This window comes from Adiantum capillus-veneris, chromosome 9 (genome assembly GCF_014529385.1).
Source record: "Adiantum capillus-veneris isolate H3 chromosome 9, ASM1452938v2, whole genome shotgun sequence".
Taxonomy (NCBI): domain Eukaryota; kingdom Viridiplantae; phylum Streptophyta; class Polypodiopsida; order Polypodiales; family Pteridaceae; genus Adiantum; species Adiantum capillus-veneris.
In genome coordinates, this window is record NC_140939.1 from 48,498,650 (window position 1) to 48,518,306 (window position 19,657).

Below are 19,657 nucleotides of genomic sequence, written 5' to 3' on the forward strand. Positions count from 1 at the left end.
TTGCTAATATTTTGGGTTTTCTTCTTTGTGAGGAGGAAACAGCTCAACCAGTAACCGCTCAATAAAAGAGACTTTTTCGAACGTTAACACTGACTAAAATCAAGATATAGAATGCAAGAAATGTAAAGCCATGTGAAGTTGTAAAATGAAAGGTGAAATAAAAATAACTAATTAATATGTGTGTGTGTGTGTATAGAATTTATTATAATTATGCAAGGTGAAGCTTCACTTTAGTATTCTAAAACAACAAAATGCAAAAAAAAAACATATATGTGTGCGTGTAAAATTTACTAAAATTATGCAAGGTGAAGCTTCACTTTAGCATTATAAAACATTATAATGCAAGAAAAATAAAGACATGTCAAGATGTGAAATAAAAGATAAATCTCCATCATGCACTAAAAACAATGAAAGTCTCCCTAACCCAGCATAACACTAAAGGTTTGTTTTAGAAAGCCAAAAGTCAAGTGATCATTAAATAATAGGACCAAATTACAATGATGGAAAGATCCATTTAGTGTATAGAAGGAAAATATAGCCTTTATAAAACCTTCTAAAGAGAAAAAAACAAGAACTCAAGAGATTGAAAGAAGGGACTAAGTACAATGATGAAAAAACACATTCACATTATGAAAGAAAGATATAATACTATAAAACCTTTCCTTTCAACGGCGATGAATAAAGTGTGGGAGCCTTACGTTGGTAAACGCGCACAGCCAGTTGCGTTCACTTAATTTACGTCCGCATTGGTTACAAACGGTTTAAGGCCTCCACATGAACTGCGCTATTCACTGTGCGAATGCCATCTAGTGAGCAGGCAACGTTCAAGGCTCGAGTGGGAGCATAGTTTAGCCGGCGGGGGTGCTACTCCAACGTGTGAACGTGTCCTAAAGGCTAAAAGATAGCACCTTCTACGGGCTTAAAAAATAGCACCTTCAAACGTTATTCTCACCTTGGAACCTATTTTACTCCATTCTAAAGGCGAAAAGATAGCACATGCTAAAAAATTAGCACCTTCAGACGTTATTCTCACCTTGGAACCTACTTTACTCCATTGTAAAGGCGAAAAGGTGTCAGCTCTAGGGTTTTATTTTGCTAGCATTCAATGGAAATTTGTAAGTCGTGTTATAACTATTGACTAGTGTGGAAAATGGTTGATTATTAGTATTGTAGGATATTGACCACCAGCTAAGACTGTAGGTGGTGACAAGTATACTCTTTACTCTCACTCTTAAGGAATTCATCAACTTATTATATTAATATTTCTTATATCAAACAAGTTTCTCGCATTATATATAGCTCCATAATAGATATCAAACAACTCAACAAGTGACTATACCACTTGAATTACACTATTTTTGTTTTTAGAATATCTAAAGCACCATGAAGGCTCGTGCCATGTGGCATAATGAGAGGGATTGGAGAGGAGGACTCGTAAGTGAAGTCCAAGGCAAAGACAGAAAAAGAGGAAGGCCTTGCTTGAAGAGTCTGAAGCAAGAAAAGGGGCTCTCTCTTTTTTGGTTGTGTGTTTGATTTAGTTCAATTGCTCTAGACCAAAGAGTGTTGGTGTGTTCGACTAAAGGTTAGTCCTTTTGGGGTTCTCTCTTTATCTATTCGTGTCCTTTGGATGGGCCACAAACTTGTTAGTACACAGTGGAAACTTTTTAAAAATATCATGCCGAATGTATGTCATGTGAGTTTAATAATTTCTTTGATTTAAATTTCAAAGAACTTTTGAGAGCTTTTAAAAAATTGCATTGATAGAATTAGTTTTTGAAAGTTTCAAAAAAGAAAGTCCAATCCAAGAAATATAAAATCAATACAAAGCATCGTGTCTCAGATAATATCCTGGACACTCATATTTCTTATATTATACTAGTACGGCCGGTCGCCTTCGGCGGCCTCTCTCTCTCTCTCTCTCTCTCTCTCTCTCTCTTTCTCTCTCCCTCTTTATAGTGCGCAGAGGAGCTTCTTTTTCTTCTTCTCGTTTTGGACTTTAGCCCTCATCTCGCATTTGTTGACACGTGTAAAGCGCACTCGCCCTTCTGTTATAGAATACATATAGAATAGATAAAGGAGCTAAGGATCTCACCAATATGAGGTGTTTAGCTGATGATCACAAATGGAATGTGGCATGAGTAATGATATTGTGATAAATATGCACCGAGCGAGGCCACTCTTACACTTTCCCATGCACTTTGGAGTCGCAGGGCTAGAAAATGCATTTTTCCTACCGGAGAAAATAAGGGCAAACTTGAAATTCTACCAATTCTTAGGTCATAATTTGAAGCTTTTGCCGGAATTTACACTAAAATTGTGTAAATTTGCTGGGTTTTTTGCTCAAAATCTAACCCCAGATTTTAAAAATTTAGCCGGTTAAAATCTCCCCCGCCCCCCTTTCTTTTTTCCTCTTAACATGACTAGGTATACCATGATCCATATTCACAAGAACTGTGAAACAATCCGACTTTATATTTGGATATGTGGACAGTAAGCTACTACAAGGGCATATGGCTGTCGGGTTGAGGGTAGGCCCAACGCTGGTCCCACCTCACCATAGACCTACCCGCCTGGCTCTTATATAAACAATAAGAGCTAGATCATTCTGACCACATCCGTTCAATTCATTTCTAGGCCATTGGAAATTTCTTATGGCTGGCTATATCTAACCATAGGCGACCTTTTTTAATTCTTGTGAACTTGCATGGTTCCACTAGTCTAGTATCTAGTATATATAATATCATAAGTAGGCCTATCATTTGCTCTCTTATCCATCGGCAATCATCATCATGCAGGCACACTGTCTTATTAATATTCCAAGGAATTATGGTTCTCAAGATGAGCCCGGCTGCTTCGGCAGCTGCGTCCCAGGATACGACAGTAGGCCTAGATCAGACTGGATTCGCAGGATCGCGGACAACGTGGACAAGGGAGTGTGCAACCGCTTGCTCGGCAGAGTACTGGACGGACATGGTGGAGAGAAGATCGTTGCTCAATACGAGCAGTCGCTCTTGTGGGCTCGCACCGGAGCGAGTGTAATAGGATTTCTCTACAAATTAGCCAAAAACCTCACTTTTTGGAGCCTTACCTGGGCCACTGTTGTCATCTTGGGTGCATATGTTGATAACCTCCACCCTGGTGATTACTACTACATCATCCTTATCCTCCTCATCGAAGGCACGCGCCTCCCTCTTGCCGCCTTCTTCACCCAACTACTCATCTATTATGACATCCCCCCCGGCCATATCCTCTCCCAACACCAACTCTCTTATCTCACGCAACTCAGCACCAATTTCTCCATCCCCCTTCGTCTCCTCTCCGCTCTCCTTCAAGTCCTCTTCATCACCCCCAACATCGTCTTATCCTTCATCCGCTTGGTTCATATGCATGTCCACACCTACCCCACCAAGCAACCAACGCAGTACTATGTCCACAGCTCCTTGGTCATCTTCTACATCCTTGTCATGGTGAATGCCATGGTTTGCTTCAGCATGGCTGTCCTAACTTTCGTAGTCTGGTTCCGTTTCCAGCATCTCAAGCTCCAGCCAACCGGCAAGGCCGAAAAGAGCCTGCTCAAGTACTTCGATCAGGTTCTATATCACGCGACCGCGGAGGGCGTCCTCAACGAGGCAAGTTTCAACTTCATGGAGTTTGCAATTGTGTTTCTGGGGAGAGAGTATGCTAACAAGCTAAGTCGATGGAATCATGTGACAGAAAACCATGAAGGACTATTGAAGTACTTACATGCGGATCAGCGGGCAGCAGACTATGTACTGGTTTCTTTGGCGTCTGGGGATATGGAGGTGCAGCAGGGGGCGGCGAACATTGTGGGTGCATGGGCATATCTGAAATTAGGAGATAATTATCAGGTGTTGCAGCAGCTGCCAGTGGAGCTGCTGACAAAGATGGCAGACATGGTGGGAACAGGGGAAATCGGCCGGGCAGCGGTCCAGAGCTTCAGCGTACTAGCCAGAATTGACCCTAGATACATCAGTGAAACATCTACCAGCAACAATGAGCTTGTACTAGACCAGATTGTGAAGCTAGTCAATAGTCACAAAAACGTCTACCCAATTCCAGCAATGCGGGCGCTGATATTCTTCTACGACAAGTTGCGAGAGAGTGAGAGTAGATCGCCTACAGCAAATAAGGCAATGGCCAGCTCCTGGAAGCTTTCTAACGAATCGTTAGAAGAAAAGCTTGCAGAGGAGCTCAAAAAACTGTTGCACCTAGATATATATCCAAATCAATCACATTTTAAAATAGGCTTTACTGAGACGTACATCCAAAGGGTTAGACTACATGCGGCCTATCTTCTCCACATGCTGGGCCTGGAGCATAAGGTGTATCACTTCCAAGCTCAACTCCGAGACATCATCCCTAGAGAAGACGGAAGAGAGCAGCTGGAAGGTGAATGGTGGTTCAGTCATGAAATACAAATGTTGAACTACTTGCGAGAAGCTGTACTGTCCCTGCCTCCTGTTCGTACTCCGCCTCAGGTGGAGAGCTTAAAATTTAAATTAAGTCCACCAGCTCTTGCAGCAAAACCTACTTTGCCTCACGCCCGCCAGTGATCCTAATCCCCAATTTATAATCAATCCATTAGTTCAAAGAAAACCTCAAGCCCCCCTAGTTACATAATTTTAGTTCATGAAATAATCATTCGGTGAACCCTCTTCCGCGCATGTCTTTGTATTTACTGCCTCCCAAGCTTTCTGATAGACGGTTTGCTGATAACCAAAATACCCCTCAAATTTCAAAAATTCCCATAATACTCTTTATCTATTTTGGTTAGATTGTTCAAGATTTTCTAATCTTCATTCGTTTTTTATAATTGAGATCCGTTTTTGAATGTTTGGTATGTAATTTGTCACCAATTACCATCGCAGAAAGACAATTATGTCAAAAAGAATGAAACATTTCATCTCCAAAGCCTACGTAACCAACTCAAATTGTAGTTTTAACATCTTGTACGATAGACAATTACTCTTTCTGTAAAAATTTACAAAATAATTTATTTTTGGAAAAATTTACTCTTACAATCAAGGGTATTTTGGGAATTTTGGAAAAATTTAAAGAGCATTTTAAAAATTTATGACAAAATATTGAAGGTATTTTAAGAATTTTTGAAATTTGAGGGATATTTTGGGAACTTCCACAAATTAGAGGGGTATTTTGGTAATTTTCCCTATGAAGAAACTCTTTAGCAAGGTTCCCAACCCTCTGCAGCGCCGCACGAATCCCCCCCCCCCCAAAAGTGATCCGTCTCCATCACCTTTGGCCGAGCTGATGCGCAGGCGTCGCAGCTCCATCCCACACAGTCCTCAGGGATCGCCACAGTCCTGAACGCAACACAGTGCTGAGGATTCGCCATCATCGTCATGCAAACAATCGTCTGCCTGCGCGCCTACGACGATCCTTAAAAGCAAAATAATGCCATCCTGTTCTTGCTCTACCTCCCTCCTGCTTCGCTTCTGCACACTGCTGAAGTCCCCTCTACATTCCCCTATTGCAGCTCCCTATCATCGCTGCAAGCCCATCATCCACGATCTTGCATCTTAAGCATCGGCATCCCTCTTCACTGCTCGCCTACGTTCCACGCCTCCCCATATTGAGATACCACGCCGTCTGTCGACCTGACATCATTGCCTTTTTCTCTCTCCTCAACGTGTCTCCTCCCTCATTTTTCACTCAAAGCCATCAAAAAGCATCTCTAAAGATACCCCTTAATCAACCCAAAACCAAAAATTGGTCGGGCCTATTATATAGTATCTATAGATGATAGATATGCATTCGGTACAGTTTGATATCCTTCAATCATTCCACTGAGTACAACCAACTTTGCTTTGAATATAGATTCAAATAAATACACATTTGTTAACGTGGATAAGAGTACTTCAACTATTCAGTACCAAGATAAGTGACGAAAAAACATCATTATAGAAACGTTACTTAAGCGATGTAAAAAGCAATGCCAAAACGTCTTATAAGTGATGCCAAAAGCCATCGTCTAAGCAACGATCGTCATCGTTTAAGTGACGTTAAAAGTAACCACTTTTGGTGCGTTGTTTGGTTAGGCGTTTGATCATTATTTTCCTACCAACTCTCTCTCTCTCTCTCTCTCTCTCTCTCTCACACACACACACACACACACACACACACACACTCACACTCTCAAAACAAAAAGTGCACACTCCGGAGTGTTGTACATATATTACAACAAAAGAAAATCGGTGAATTTACACGAACACAAAATTGAAAGTATGAATGATCAACGTATGGTCCTTTCTTCCTTGACACTATGCGACTAAAAAAAATGATCGAAGTAAACTGAATATAATGAAAAAACTTGACAGTACAAACAAAAACGATTGAATCAAACCGAATATGAATGAAGAAACTTTTGACAGTACTATACAAGTAGATTAGAACTTATTGAAGTAAACTAAATATTTAGATAATCAATGTATATATATATACAATGTCAATGTGTATATATGATCATTTATCTAAATGCCACTACGGTTATGTATCTAGATCCTCTTGTCTCCCAACATGTAGACGATGCAACGCATATCTGCTGCTTGTCAATCCTCCTACTGCCCTCCTCTCTCACGACAAGCTCGAGACCTCTCTCACAGTGAACCTCTTGCATTCATACAAGTTAAACTAAACCAATTGACAATCAAAAGCTTATTTGAAAATTATTTTAATTTAGAAAGATAATTCAGAGTTATAAATATTACTCACAAAAGGGTGTACTGGTGGAAGGATACACTGCAATGCTCTTTATGATGTATCCCTGGTATGTCACCATTTCGATCTTTGTTGGAGTCAAAGGTCGATCGGAATCTTTGGTCTTGATAAAATAGATCCAAATTTTAAGGGTTTTCTTATTCACATTGGTCTAAAAACTATGCTATCAAAATCTATAAATATACACTACAAGAGGTTGTGTGCTCTTGTGACGCTGTTAGCGACGGAAATACACTGGGTTTTTATAACCCCCGACGTCGCTAAAACCGTCGCTAATAGCGTCGCTACGAGAGCGTTGCTATAGGCGTCGCTATAAAGAGACGGTCATAGCGACGGTTATAGCGACGTTTACACAGAAGTCTATAGCGACGCTACAGAGCCATAAATAGCGACGGTTATAGCGACGCCCGAGAGAATTTTTTTTTGGTGACAGGGCATTGAATGCCCTGCCACCCATCAACCATATTGTACTTGATTCATTTTTAAAAAAAAGTGCAAGGGTAGATAATAGACCCAAAATAGTCACCCACAAGACGCATTGTTTGCAAAATTGACAAGCGTAAAATTGACAATTGTACACATCATAGGCAAAATGAATTGATTCGCAAATGTAATAATGACAATTGTACAACATCATAGGCATAAAGAATTGATTGGCAAAATGAACTGCGGTGACAAATGTAATAATATACATGGTTCAAAAAGACGTATAAAATCCGTCTCATGATACATAAGCTATGAGAAACCCTAAACTAATGCTCTCTAGCTACGGCTAAACTGACGTCGTCTAGTCAGATGTCTCATCGCGTCCAAGTGGCGTATCTGTCGGATTCTGCAAAAAAAGACAATAAGACAACTTTCAGTAAGTATAAACATATAACGACATTTATAAAACAATACAAAAAATAGAAAAGAGTAAACCCTAATACTAACCATGCCGTCGCGAGAACTGAGAATGTCCATCAGGGCGTTTAAGCCCTTCCTGCCTGCGTACTCATGCTCGTACGGTGTGGGATCAGGTCCTGTCATCGACCACTATCAAAACATACAAAGATTTCATTATGTTAGAATTAGAAAACTCATAAACCCTAAACTATCGAACATAAAGAGCAATGCGAAAACACTTACAAAATCGGCCTCAAATGATGCCCATCCACCGCTCCCCAAGTGGTGCGAGCTCCCTGCCTCTACTCGCGCTCTGGCTGCATCCTTTTGTTGCTTCCACTTGTCGGGATTCTCGCGTGCTGCTTTCTTCGCATTCTTCCAATCTTCTTTGGCCAGCCAATCTGGCCTGTTCCACCCATGCTTGATTGCTTTTTGCACTTCGGAACGCTTGTGTTTGCAGTATTCGCGCATTCGAATCTTCATCAGGTCTTCATTGAAGCTCTGATCCCGTGTTGGAACGGGAAACTCATCATGAAGTATGTTGATGACTCTGTTTTTTAAATCACTTGGTACTTCACTCCATTTGTTTAGTATGTAGTGTCTAAACAACTGAGAGCAAAGACCACGCATGCGCGAGATCACCTTCTTGCCGTCATCATCCATGATGATGCCGTCGCTGAAGTCGACGGAGTAAGGCAAGCCCTCTGGCCGGTGACGCGTGAACCTGGGTGTCCCGGCAGGGGTCTCTAGCGGCGTGTCGATGGGGGTACAGACGTCAGGTGTCTCCATCGGCGCTTGGGCCCCGAAGCGAGGAGTGTCGAGTGGGGTGGCTCCTGGCGGAGTAGGTAGAGGTGTGTAGCTGCTAGGAACAGTCAGCCGTGCAAAACCTGGCGTAGATGGCGATGCTGTGGCTGGTGTGGGGGCGGGCAAAGAAGGGGAGGGTAAAGAGCCTCGTTGAACACGAGGCGGTGTGGAGGCATCAGCGGCGGAATCCCCACAACAACCGCCACCGCCACCACTAGAGCGCCAGTGTCTAGACGAGTGTGAAGATCGTCTCGTCGACGTCGAAGCTTCGGAGCGCGCCGAATGCTCCGAAAGAGAGGGAGATGCGGATGGAGTAGGAACGCGCGATGATGCGCCAGAGCGATGACGCTCCACATACCACTGTCTCTGCTGCGGTGACAAAGAAGAAAGAAACTCCTCATCATCCATACCTGCATTAAACACACGAATATTTAAACTTAATATTGAATGAATAGAGTAGACAATGACGCAAAGACCATTAAATACAATGACGTAATGACGCAATGAATTGAGTGATAGAAGAGGCAAGTCAAAAACTCAGAATTTTCAATCAAAAGATGTGAGCGCGAGTAGAAAAGAGCGTTATACACCTTGGAAGGTACTTAGAGAGCCAGAGCTTTTACAACACGGAGCAAAATTGTTCAAATACAATATTTGTGGCTTTAAGAGATCTCTCTCTCATCCTCACATAACTCAACATAACTTCCTATATCTATATAGAGCTCTCCGTTTAAACACATATCCTCTGTTTTATTTTGTAGCTCCTCTGCATGCACCCCATATAGAGTAGTAGCATCTTGATGCTCGTCTGGCACCACCGCAGCGGCTTCTGATTGAGCATCTTCTCTGATCTCCTCCATTGATGCCGTTGTGATTGGCACATGGTAGCCTTCATACGTCCTTGCACTACGAGGGGCTGCCTCTATGATGTACCACCAGTTTGATGTAGACTTTGTAGGATGAAATATTACCTGCCAGAGCCACATAACTTACATGAGAGCTTTCAAGCACATAACTTGTAAAAGGGGGATGTTAACTATTTACATATATACTTACTTGTTCACAATGCTCGGGTAGTACGAAAGTGTCTCTTAGGTCAGTCCATTTCTTAGTAGAATCCACCTCAAGAAAACCAGACTCTCCTCTACGCACAGTAGCGTTGCGACCCTCCATGATTATTATGAACCATTGCACGTCGAACAAGTCAACAAAAAATCATCTGTAATCGATCCTCAAAATCTCTTGTAGCGTGCCGAAGTAAGTGAGTTCCGCCACCACAGGATCTGCATCAGAGGAACGTCGTCGACTAGACTGTTCAAATTTTGCCATGATTCCACAATCTTGAGTAAAACGCTTTTTGTCGATCCGTTCCACCCTAAAATGTCGACCTTTACACCATGATGCTGTGTATGACTTATACTACAACGAACAAAGATTATGAGTGGCCATTCAAACGTTTAGAAATAAAGTCACTAGCTAGTCGTACATTGCAAACTTACCTTGGTCGCGCAACCCCGAGAGTACTCCCACTCTTCCTCAGTCACTTTGTCACCGCATTGTTGTGCGCTTTTCAATTGGTTGTGCAACCATCTTAAGCTCATGAATGTTGGTAGGCTCTCCAGAATCGTCGGATAGTGCATCAGTGGTCGTCTTCCCCGTCTCCACTCGATTCGTGCCCTTTGTCGCTCTTGCTTTGCATCCTCATATTGTGAAATCCACTTTTGCATCACTGGATTGTGAAGCATGTAAAATCGGTTGATTTTAGCCTCTAGATCTTCCGTCATCTTCTTCTCAACACCGAGATTGCACATGACAATCCCAGATATGCGCTCATCATCTATGGTTTGCCATAGCGTGTCCCGGGCTTTATCAAATCCATCTAGCCACTCTCCAATGTACACTAGGGACTCTGATACCAACCAACCTTCTGCCATGCTACCCTCTGGACGTGCCTTTTGACGCACATATCCCTTAAGCGTTTTCATGAAACGTTCTAAGAAGAACATCCATCTGGAATGAACTGTGCCAGCTATTTCCACCTCATCAACTATGTGAACAAGAAGATGCACCTGAATGGTTAGCATGGTAGTAGGAAAATGTTTCTCAAACATGCACACAAGCTCCGCAGCATTTAGTTTGGCGAATGGTAGGGAGTCTACGTTGATCTCCTTTTGTGAGATCCATTGCACCAGCTTTGCAAGTTTGTAGATTGTGTTACAGATGTCGAGAGACAAACATCCCTCAATGGCAACCGGTAAAATAAACTGTAAAGTATGTGCAGCAATGATATTAAAGTCCACATTTTATGCAATGATATTAAAGTCCACTATGAACGTACCTGACACATTTTATGCCAATCGTGTGACTTCAAACCGGTAAGCTTTCCTTCTTTAGTAAAACACGTTCGGAGCGAGTGCATTACGCCAGTGGGGGTCCGCAAAGATCGAATGGTCTCTTTTACTTTGCGTTCTTGGGCTCCTGTAAAAATCCATGGTGCTTTAGGGAGTTTTATGGATCCATCAGACGCTGTTTGCGGCCAATATTGCTCCATACGATCCACATTCCTAAGGTCAACTCTGGCTCCCAAAGTATCTTTCTTGCCGGTCAGATGGTCCCATAGTAGATTACCCACATTCTTGAATATGTGCATTGGATCGAGCAAGTGATTGATCATGAGTCGGGGCCAGTATGGTAACTTGTACCATAGTCTCTTCATCCCTGGAGGCAATCCATCATCGCACATCTCCTTCTGCTCTAACCATGCTTGTGCAGACATCCTTGGTGGCTCTCTTCCCAAAAAACCGTCGCGTAACACATCATTCTCTGGAAGATACGCTTGATGACCTTCGTAGATTTGCTTCTTTAGTGAGGGCGCCCTACGTGCATTCAGTCTAGGTCCACATGTGACACATGCTCTGTATCCGCTTGTTTGAAGCCCTGCATGTATACACATGATAATAGATCAACTATGGGAAAAAACAAGATTTACAGTGTCTGAGTGAGGAGTGTCAATAGATCACCTGCGCATTCTGTTAGCCCGCGATAGTCATGCATGGTTCACATTAGAATGCCTCTGATCAAAGCATTCCGTCGTCTTGTGTGTCGGCTCATATCCACCACCTCTATGCCAATCCACAATTGTTGTAGCTCTTCCAATAGTGGACGAAGATACACATCCATATTCTCCACTTTATATCGCCCTGGCACAATCAAGCTTAGCCATAGGTGCCCCTTCTTTGTAGTCAACCACGGGGGAATGTTGTAGTTGACGATGACAACGGGCCATACACTGTAAGATGTTGATCTTTGACCAAATGGATTTACGCCATCCATAGCCAGGCCTAAGCGCAAATTTCGAGCTTCCTTGGCAAAATCCGACCATGTTCCATCTATATGTTTCCAGGCTGCGCAATCTGCAGGAATTCGTAGCACACCATCCGAAGATTTATTCTCCTCATGCCATGATGCTAGGGCGGCCATGGACTTACATTCAAAGAAATGCTTGATGCGAGGAAGCAGAGGAAAATGTCGCAAAACCTTTTGTGGCTTTTTTGTCCCGTGGAGATCTACTCGATATCTTTCGGAATCACATTTCGGACACTTCTCCATGTCTATGTATTCCCCTCTGAAAAGAATGCAGTCATTAGGACAAGAGTGGATAGAATTGTAATCCATCCCCAAGTTTCGCAAAATCTTTCTTGCTTCATCTCGGGAATCTGGCATCACATTGTCAGCTGGTAGTATGTGCTCTTTAAGCAATCTACACAACATAAAAATACGATACAGTCGTGTAAAAATCTATCAGGTCATTATACATTTAGAGTTTTATTAAAGTAAACTAATTGTAATAGATCACCTGAAAAGCGCTGTGACGCTAGTGTCACTCCATCCAAACTTTGCCTGCATGTTGAGAAGAACCAGGAGTGCTTTCAATCTAGACATACGTGCTCCATTATACAATGGCGTATCGGCTTCACTTTTCATATCATCATAGATAAGCCTTTCTGAATCCATGATCGTCTCGATCATTTCATCAATCTCGGGCTCAAACATTGCCTCGTTGGGAATGTGATCTGCATGATCATCCCCCAAGCTGTCAAAGGCTACATCTTGTGGCCTCACATATGCTGCTTGACCAAAGCGCCTGCGAACACGTCTATTGGGTTGCAAGATTGCTGCTTGTTGGCCAGCGTCAGAGTCCGACGAGTTATAATTGGCAACAACTCGATCTATAATAGATGGATCGAACTCGCCAAATTTGCGAACGTGTTGTAAAGAAACACGTCTTGTCCGTCGCACATCATGCTTGCATTGATTACAAGGACATAAGACCCTCGTTGAGAGATAGGTGTTTCGGTTGGACGGTCCCACATCCTCGTCACTACTCATAATGAGGATAAAAATCTTATAACCTGGACAACAAATTTAATATTCTATTGGCATTCTTCATCTTATCTCTCTCTCTCTCTCTCTCTCTCTCTCTCTCTCTCTCTCTCTCTCTCTACCTCACATTCTCTAGTCATGTCCAATCCCCGCACACCTCGGTCTAGAGGTGCACGGAGATCAGAACCACCGGGTTATAATCTCGTCTTTATTGGTCAATACCTATATTTGTGGGTACAAGAAATCTACAGACCCACGTCTACATGATACTGCATGTAGTGGACAAAACCCCTTTGCCTCTTCTCTAGGTGTAGCACTTCACAGCATCTTAACATCTTTTCACAGTAGATCTTTTCACTATTCGTCTAACTCTAAACCCTAAACCATAAGTAATTCTTGCGTGGACTCGATCTAACGTAAATAAGCGTAAATCTAAATAAACGTAAATTTAACTAAAAATAAACCTAAATCTAATTTAACGTAAGTCTACATCTAACCTAATCTTTAACGTCTTTTGGGATAGTTTCCTACGACGTTAAAACTCTTTTCTTCTCGTGTGTGTGTGTGTGTGTGTGTGTGTGTGTGTGTGTGTGTGTGTGTGTGTGTGTGTGTGTGTGTGTGTGTGTGTGTGTGGGTAAACCTAAATAAACCTAAATCTAATCTAATATAACATAAATCTAAATCTAACGTAAATTATGCTATATTAAAAACAAAGAACTAAACTAACAGGGATAATAAGAACCTTAAAACTGATTTAACACATAATTTTTCACATAACTCGGCAAGAGTTGGCATTCTCATCACTAAAGATGTGAGAGTTAACTTCCGGCGGTGACACTGCCTCATCTCCATCCACATCTGACGACAGAAATTGGCCCTTTGGACCGTTCTTGCTCTTGTTACTAACTTTGAAGTTGCTGTTGAATGACTAGAGGTTGTCTAGATGGTCATTGTCGGGGATGTAATGACTCTTGCCGCCCTGAAGATCCACCTTCTTCCCTATCTTCTGAAGACATTTTACCAGTACTTTTGGATCGACGGAGCCCACCATGAGTGAAGGCAGCAATACCCTATATTCCATTGAGGGCTTTCTTCACCCGCTTCATGCAGGCATCGCAGTCTATGGAGACCTAAATCTAATATAATATAGCGTAAATCTAAATCTAGCGTAAATAAACGTAAATCTTACTAAAAATAAACCTAAATCTAATCTAATTTAACTTAAATAAACCTAAATCTAATTTAACGTAAGTCTACATCTAACCTAATCTTTAACGTCTTTTAGAATAGTTTCCTACGACGTTATAACTCTCTTCTTCTTGTGTGTGTGCGCGTGTGTGGATGTGTGTGCCAATAAAAAGAGATAAATGGTATAACCTTTCTATCACCCATGCCAAGTATGATAGATTGGTTATGCCATTTCCCTCTTGAATAATAGGTCTTGAGTTCAACTCCTCGTCGGCTAGATCTTTAGGTCTTTTAATTTTAATTAGTTTCCTACGACGTTAAATTAGTTTCTCTCTCTTTCTCTCTCAATGTGTGTGCGTTTTTTGTTTATGCATGTTTTCTCTCTCTTTTCCTCTCTCAATGTGTGCGTTTTTTGTTTATGCATGTTCTCTCTCTTTTTCTCTCTCAATGTGTGCGTTTTTTGTTTATGCATGCTCTCTCTCTCTTTTCCTCTCTCAATGTGTGTGTGAATTCTTTGTTTATGTATGTGTGTGTGCGTTTTTGTACTCTTTCTCTCTTTCTCTCTCTCTCTCTCTCTCTCTCTCAAAAACACTATGTGTGTGTGTGTGTGTGTGAGAGAGAGAGAGAGAGAGAGAGGGAGAGAGAAAGAGGGGAAGGGAACATGAGAGTGAGGAGAGGGAAGGAGCATACCTGCCTCTCCTTCCTCTCCTCGTGTGTGTGTGTGTGTGTGTGTGTGTGTGGGGAGAAGAAAGAGAGAGAGAAAGAGAGGGAGAGCGTTACTTGCTCCTTGCTTGAGGGCATCGAAAAACTCAAATCTGAGATCTGAGTTTTTTGGCGCTCTCTGTTATTTTTTTTAGTCCAGCCGGCGTCGCTATGAGCGTCGCAAATTTACTTGTAAATTTGCGACATTCATAGCGACGCTCATACCGACGCCGAGATTTTTTTTTTTTGAGCGTCGCTGTGTGAGCGTCGCTAATATGAATAGCCTCTTGTAGTGATATACTTATGAAACTGACTATGAAGCCGGTCTTCTCCATGCAACCAAAATGGGACATATGGCATCTCACCCCTCTACTCTATGTTGCCTTCTACATTGCATTCATTGAGAAAACATCACTTGAGATGAATTGGAAAAATCCTATTTTCCAAATGCTAAAGGATAGGAGTGGTCAAACACGTCTCCATCACTCTATATGTGTTGAGAAATGAAGGGAAGGTGGAGCCTATGGAGGGCGATGACCTCTTGTGGATCTGTTGACTTGTCAACACCGGCATGTAAGGGTATAAGTGAGAACTCTATACTCTACGCATCATGGATAACGGACCAACCGCTTTTTTGTTTAGGTTTCTTCAACACATGCACGTTGGAGAGGGGGAAAGGGAAACACACCCAGCACACAACACAATGCCTTACTATAGCCCAGGGTAATGCAGTGCCCTAATCCACTAGAATTCACCTTCAAAACTGGACACTACCCGCAAGCAAACCACCACTTGCACATACCCACACACACACCCCTTGCAATGCACCAAACCGATCCAATCTCTCCGCTCTTCTCAATTCACAACCTTCCACAACCACACAGCCTCTCTCTACCTCTCTTTGCACGACAAACCTTGGGGGCACACACGTCGACACACACCCGGAACCACACGCGCACAAGCAGAGAAGAGAAGAGGGAAGGGGAAATGATGCCCATAAACAAAAGAGAATGGCCCTCTTGCATTAACAACACCATGTACAACCAATCCCTTGCCGGCATGAACCTCGGCAACAAAAACAATGGCTGAAAATCTTACACAGACAAAACCTCCGATTGGCCCAAAGACCCTAATGGCAAAAAATGCCTCTTGGTCAAAAGACCTCAAAAAATGAACGTCTACCCCCTTCTATAATGTTTGGCTAAGGCTAAAACGGAAAAAAAACAAGGAGTTATCTAGCTCGTACAATTAACTGGAGCTTCCTTTAGAAGTTTTCTTACATGGCCACCACTTGGCACTTTCTTAGTGTTTGGTATCTACATGGTGCAACCTGTCCAATTTGGCCAACCTTGCATTGGCACTTATGGATGCCTTTTGGATAGGCTCTCTCCTTCTTGCTCAACCTTGGCTCCTCTGACCTTTGTGGCGGGCTAAGCCCCTTGAATCTTTTGAACCTACCTTCGCTCTCTCTTGCGCGGGATTGGTCCCTTTGGGAGGTTCCTCTCTCTAATTTCGTTCACTACGGGACCCCTCCCCTCCATGGGCAATAGCCATGTCTCTATAGGGGGGGGGGGGGGGGGGGGGGGGGGGAGGTGAACCCCTTTAACTTTCAAAAGAAGCCCTCATGGGAACAGGCACTTATGTGTGCCACATCATCACTACGCTAAGCCGCTTAGAGCCACCGGCCGCTCGGCTATACTCCCTTGCACCGCCACTTGGCCAAAATCACCGCCTAGTGCCGCCCCTACAGGGACGCGCTTCGCCAACAAACAATTCCCATTACGGGCAGCCATCGCTGGGGAGTACACAAGCTCACTCCTCGCTTTACATGCCTCAAGAGGGCTCATGGCCCAGGTGATACACCCCCAGTCTCCAAATGGACCACGCATGTGGGTTTGCTTTGCCTGCCACATGGCATCCCCAGGTCCAAGCCCCCCAAAGCCTTTTTAAAAAACCATTTGATGAGGGAGAAAAAATAAAGGACCTCCAATTCTAGAGCTTGGCCATTTGTGTCTCTGGTGTCGGGTTGCCGGACCGCAAAGCCCAATCGTAACTTCATGCTATCGACTTCAAACCCATCCAACCTCATCGCATTTCACAGTTGTCAAAGCCCTCGAATCGAGGCTGCAAAAACCGAGCAAAGCATTTGTAACCAATCCCGAACAAGTCCCAATCTTCCGGCTTCTGTATCTTTCCGCTTCGGGCTTCGTTTGACATCAGTAAATTCATGATAGCCCCGTATGATGCATACCTTGCTCTAGAACTTTGTCGAGGCTCAAAAGACGCCAGATGGCACAATTCCCCATGTGGTCAGATAGGCACCAACCTAGCCCCCGACAAAACTTCAACTGGCCGTAAAATGAAAACTGTGGTTCTAATCTACAATCTAAAAAGACTTGTAGGCTCCATAAATCAAACACTACAAGACTACACCCTGACTTCCACTTGGACCACCTGTCCCCAGCTGCCCTGTCCGGCAAAAGTCTGCAACACACTGAACCTTCAACCTACAATAATTTGAGCTCCGTAGCTCGGTTTGATGAGCCGTTTGGACCTGCTCTTGTAGCACTTCAAGCTCCATATTCCTGGACTCAAAGACTACACCTCACATCTCCTTCACCTGCTACTCAAATTATCCCCTTATGGAGCCTTCCTTGGCCTATAAACCGCATCAATCATACACCTCCGTTGCTGCTTGTCATCCCATGATCTTCATAGCTGCTCTAGCCTTTTGTCATCCCTTCTGCTAGCGTGCATATATCTACCTGTGCCACCTTCTATGATTGAAACACTTTGACTTTACGTGGCAAAATGCTGCACCACTATGGCACATTCCACCGCTACTTTCATCAGCATGGCCATTAGCATGGCCCCACACACCACCTTCACCTGCATATTATCACCTGTAGGACTAGAGCACACCATTCGGTCTTTATCAAGAATCTGGGGTTGCTTTGTTCCCTGTTCTTCTTGCACATGGGCTACTACCATATCATCAAACACATAAGAGGGCAACTTTACCTTTACCAGCTTAGCTTCCTCAAACTTTGTCTCTTTGCCAAAGGATGTGGACTCATCTGCACTATTCTCCTCGCTTGTCTCCCAGCTACTCAAGCTTGTATCTTCATCATCATCGGCATCATAAACCGATTTCGTACCTGCATCTTCATCCATCTACTACACCATAAAAGCTTGACCATCTTCCTCACTTTGCTCACTTTCTTCATCAGCTCCTGAAAACCCTCGGTATCTACAACCCCATTGCATTCTGCTATTGTTTCATGCACACTTTCCACAAGAACAGGCTTTACCTCTTCAAGCGTCACTGGAACCTCCACATCTGATTCTGCTTTTGCGTCTTGGTTCATCTCGAGATGGAGCTTATCCTCTTTGACAAGCTCGTCCATCCCTGGCACATGCACATCACAAACTGGAAATCTCCAAGGAACATAACCAACAGTAGGTCTTACCTCAACAGGCTCTGCACTTTGAATAATTGGAATCACCTTTGGTTGGACCAAAGAGCGCTTTGCTACCTCTGCAATAGGCATATAGTCTGCTGGCTTCGGAAAGCCCAACTCCAGCTTTCTTTTTATCTTTTTGCTCTTTATCTTTGACAGATAGACATTGTCTTCGTATTGATAGCCGTTTTTTCGGCTTCCATAAAATATTTTAAGAAGCCCCTTCACCCCACAAAAACACCCTAGCACAATGACTAGGCTCGCTTTTTCATTATAAATAGTGTGCATGCATTTAGGGTTTTTATCACATTTTTTTTATCAAATCATTGAGCGATCATTGGGCTGGGAGACAAAAAAACAAATTTATAATATTACGGTTCTCTTTACATGTAGATATTTTCTATCAAATAAAGGACCTAAGTATAAAGGTTTTTTTTTCAAATTTGTTGTATTTATATAAATATATATTCCTAAGTGTGTGTTATCAGGCCTAAGTATGCTAGCTTCCATTGCATGTCATTCCTTATACATATTTTACTATCATTCTATCCCTTAAGCTCTACTCACACAATCCTTGAAAAACCTTTATGTGACTTCATCGTAAGAATTTACCAATAACCTTATCGGCTTTCGTCATAATTTTTTCCATCCCTTCCAGTTAAATATTCACAAGTAGATAGATTTCATCTTCAAATAAATTCCATAAATCACTCAAAGTAGAGAATAATTGAGGGTCCCTTCCCTCATGATTTTACTCCTTTTATTTTATATATTTTTTTCCACCATGCATCCCATGTGTCCATTTTTCATGACTAGCTAGCCTATCTTCTTACCCCACAAGTATATATTATATTTGATACTTATCATATACCTTACATGTGTGCAAGCTCCTTGGAAATATTATGTCATGGTTGATGTATGGGGGGGTCACGTGGAAGACTACAAAAAGAATTAAATAGTGGCCCACTTCAAGCCTTATGAGGCGCTGCAGGGATAGCTTTTTGCTCGAATTTTGGCACCCTCTTCTGATTCGAATCTGAGGATACTTTCAAAAGAAAAATGTAGCGCGTGAGCTGAGGTATTTTTCATAATTTTTCAAAAAATTTGAAGTCAATGGCGATTTTACATAAAATTTATGGCCGACTTCAAAACTGCCACCTCATACACAAAACAATCTTCCTATTTTCTCACCCTTCCACACACCTACTCACTCTTACACACTCCTCCCTCTCCTTCCCACTCCCAAACCTCCAACGCCCATGTCCTATTTCACCCTCTTCACCATTGCCACTTCTCTCACACCTCCATAGCCTTCATCCTCCATTTCTACACCCCTATGTGCTCCCCTTTCTCTCTACATATATGTCCATATTACCATATCCTCTTCAGCTTTCTAAAGAACTCCAAAAAAGCAAAAAAACTCCAAGGTTACCCTCTACAAATTAAGGTTTTTATCATGAATTCTCCAAGGTTTCAAG

General features: G+C 42.7%; 1 protein-coding gene across 1 annotated transcript; it reads left to right on the plus strand.

Annotated features, from left to right (window-relative positions):
• Positions 1-2,629: 2,629 nt before the first annotated feature.
• On the plus strand, positions 2,630-4,794 carry LOC147450457 (uncharacterized). Its single transcript, XM_086519691.1, has one exon. It carries the CDS (start codon positions 2,790-2,792, stop codon positions 4,572-4,574), a length of 1,785 nt encoding a protein of 594 aa, XP_086375817.1. The 5' UTR covers positions 2,630-2,789; the 3' UTR covers positions 4,575-4,794.
• The last annotated feature ends 14,863 nt before the right edge of the window (positions 4,795-19,657 follow it).

Excerpts from the sequence above, each read along its gene's own strand:
- LOC147450457 (XM_086519691.1), top strand. The coding sequence starts at position 2,790 with ATGCAGGCACACTGTCTTATTAATATTCCAAGGAATTATGGTTCTCAA.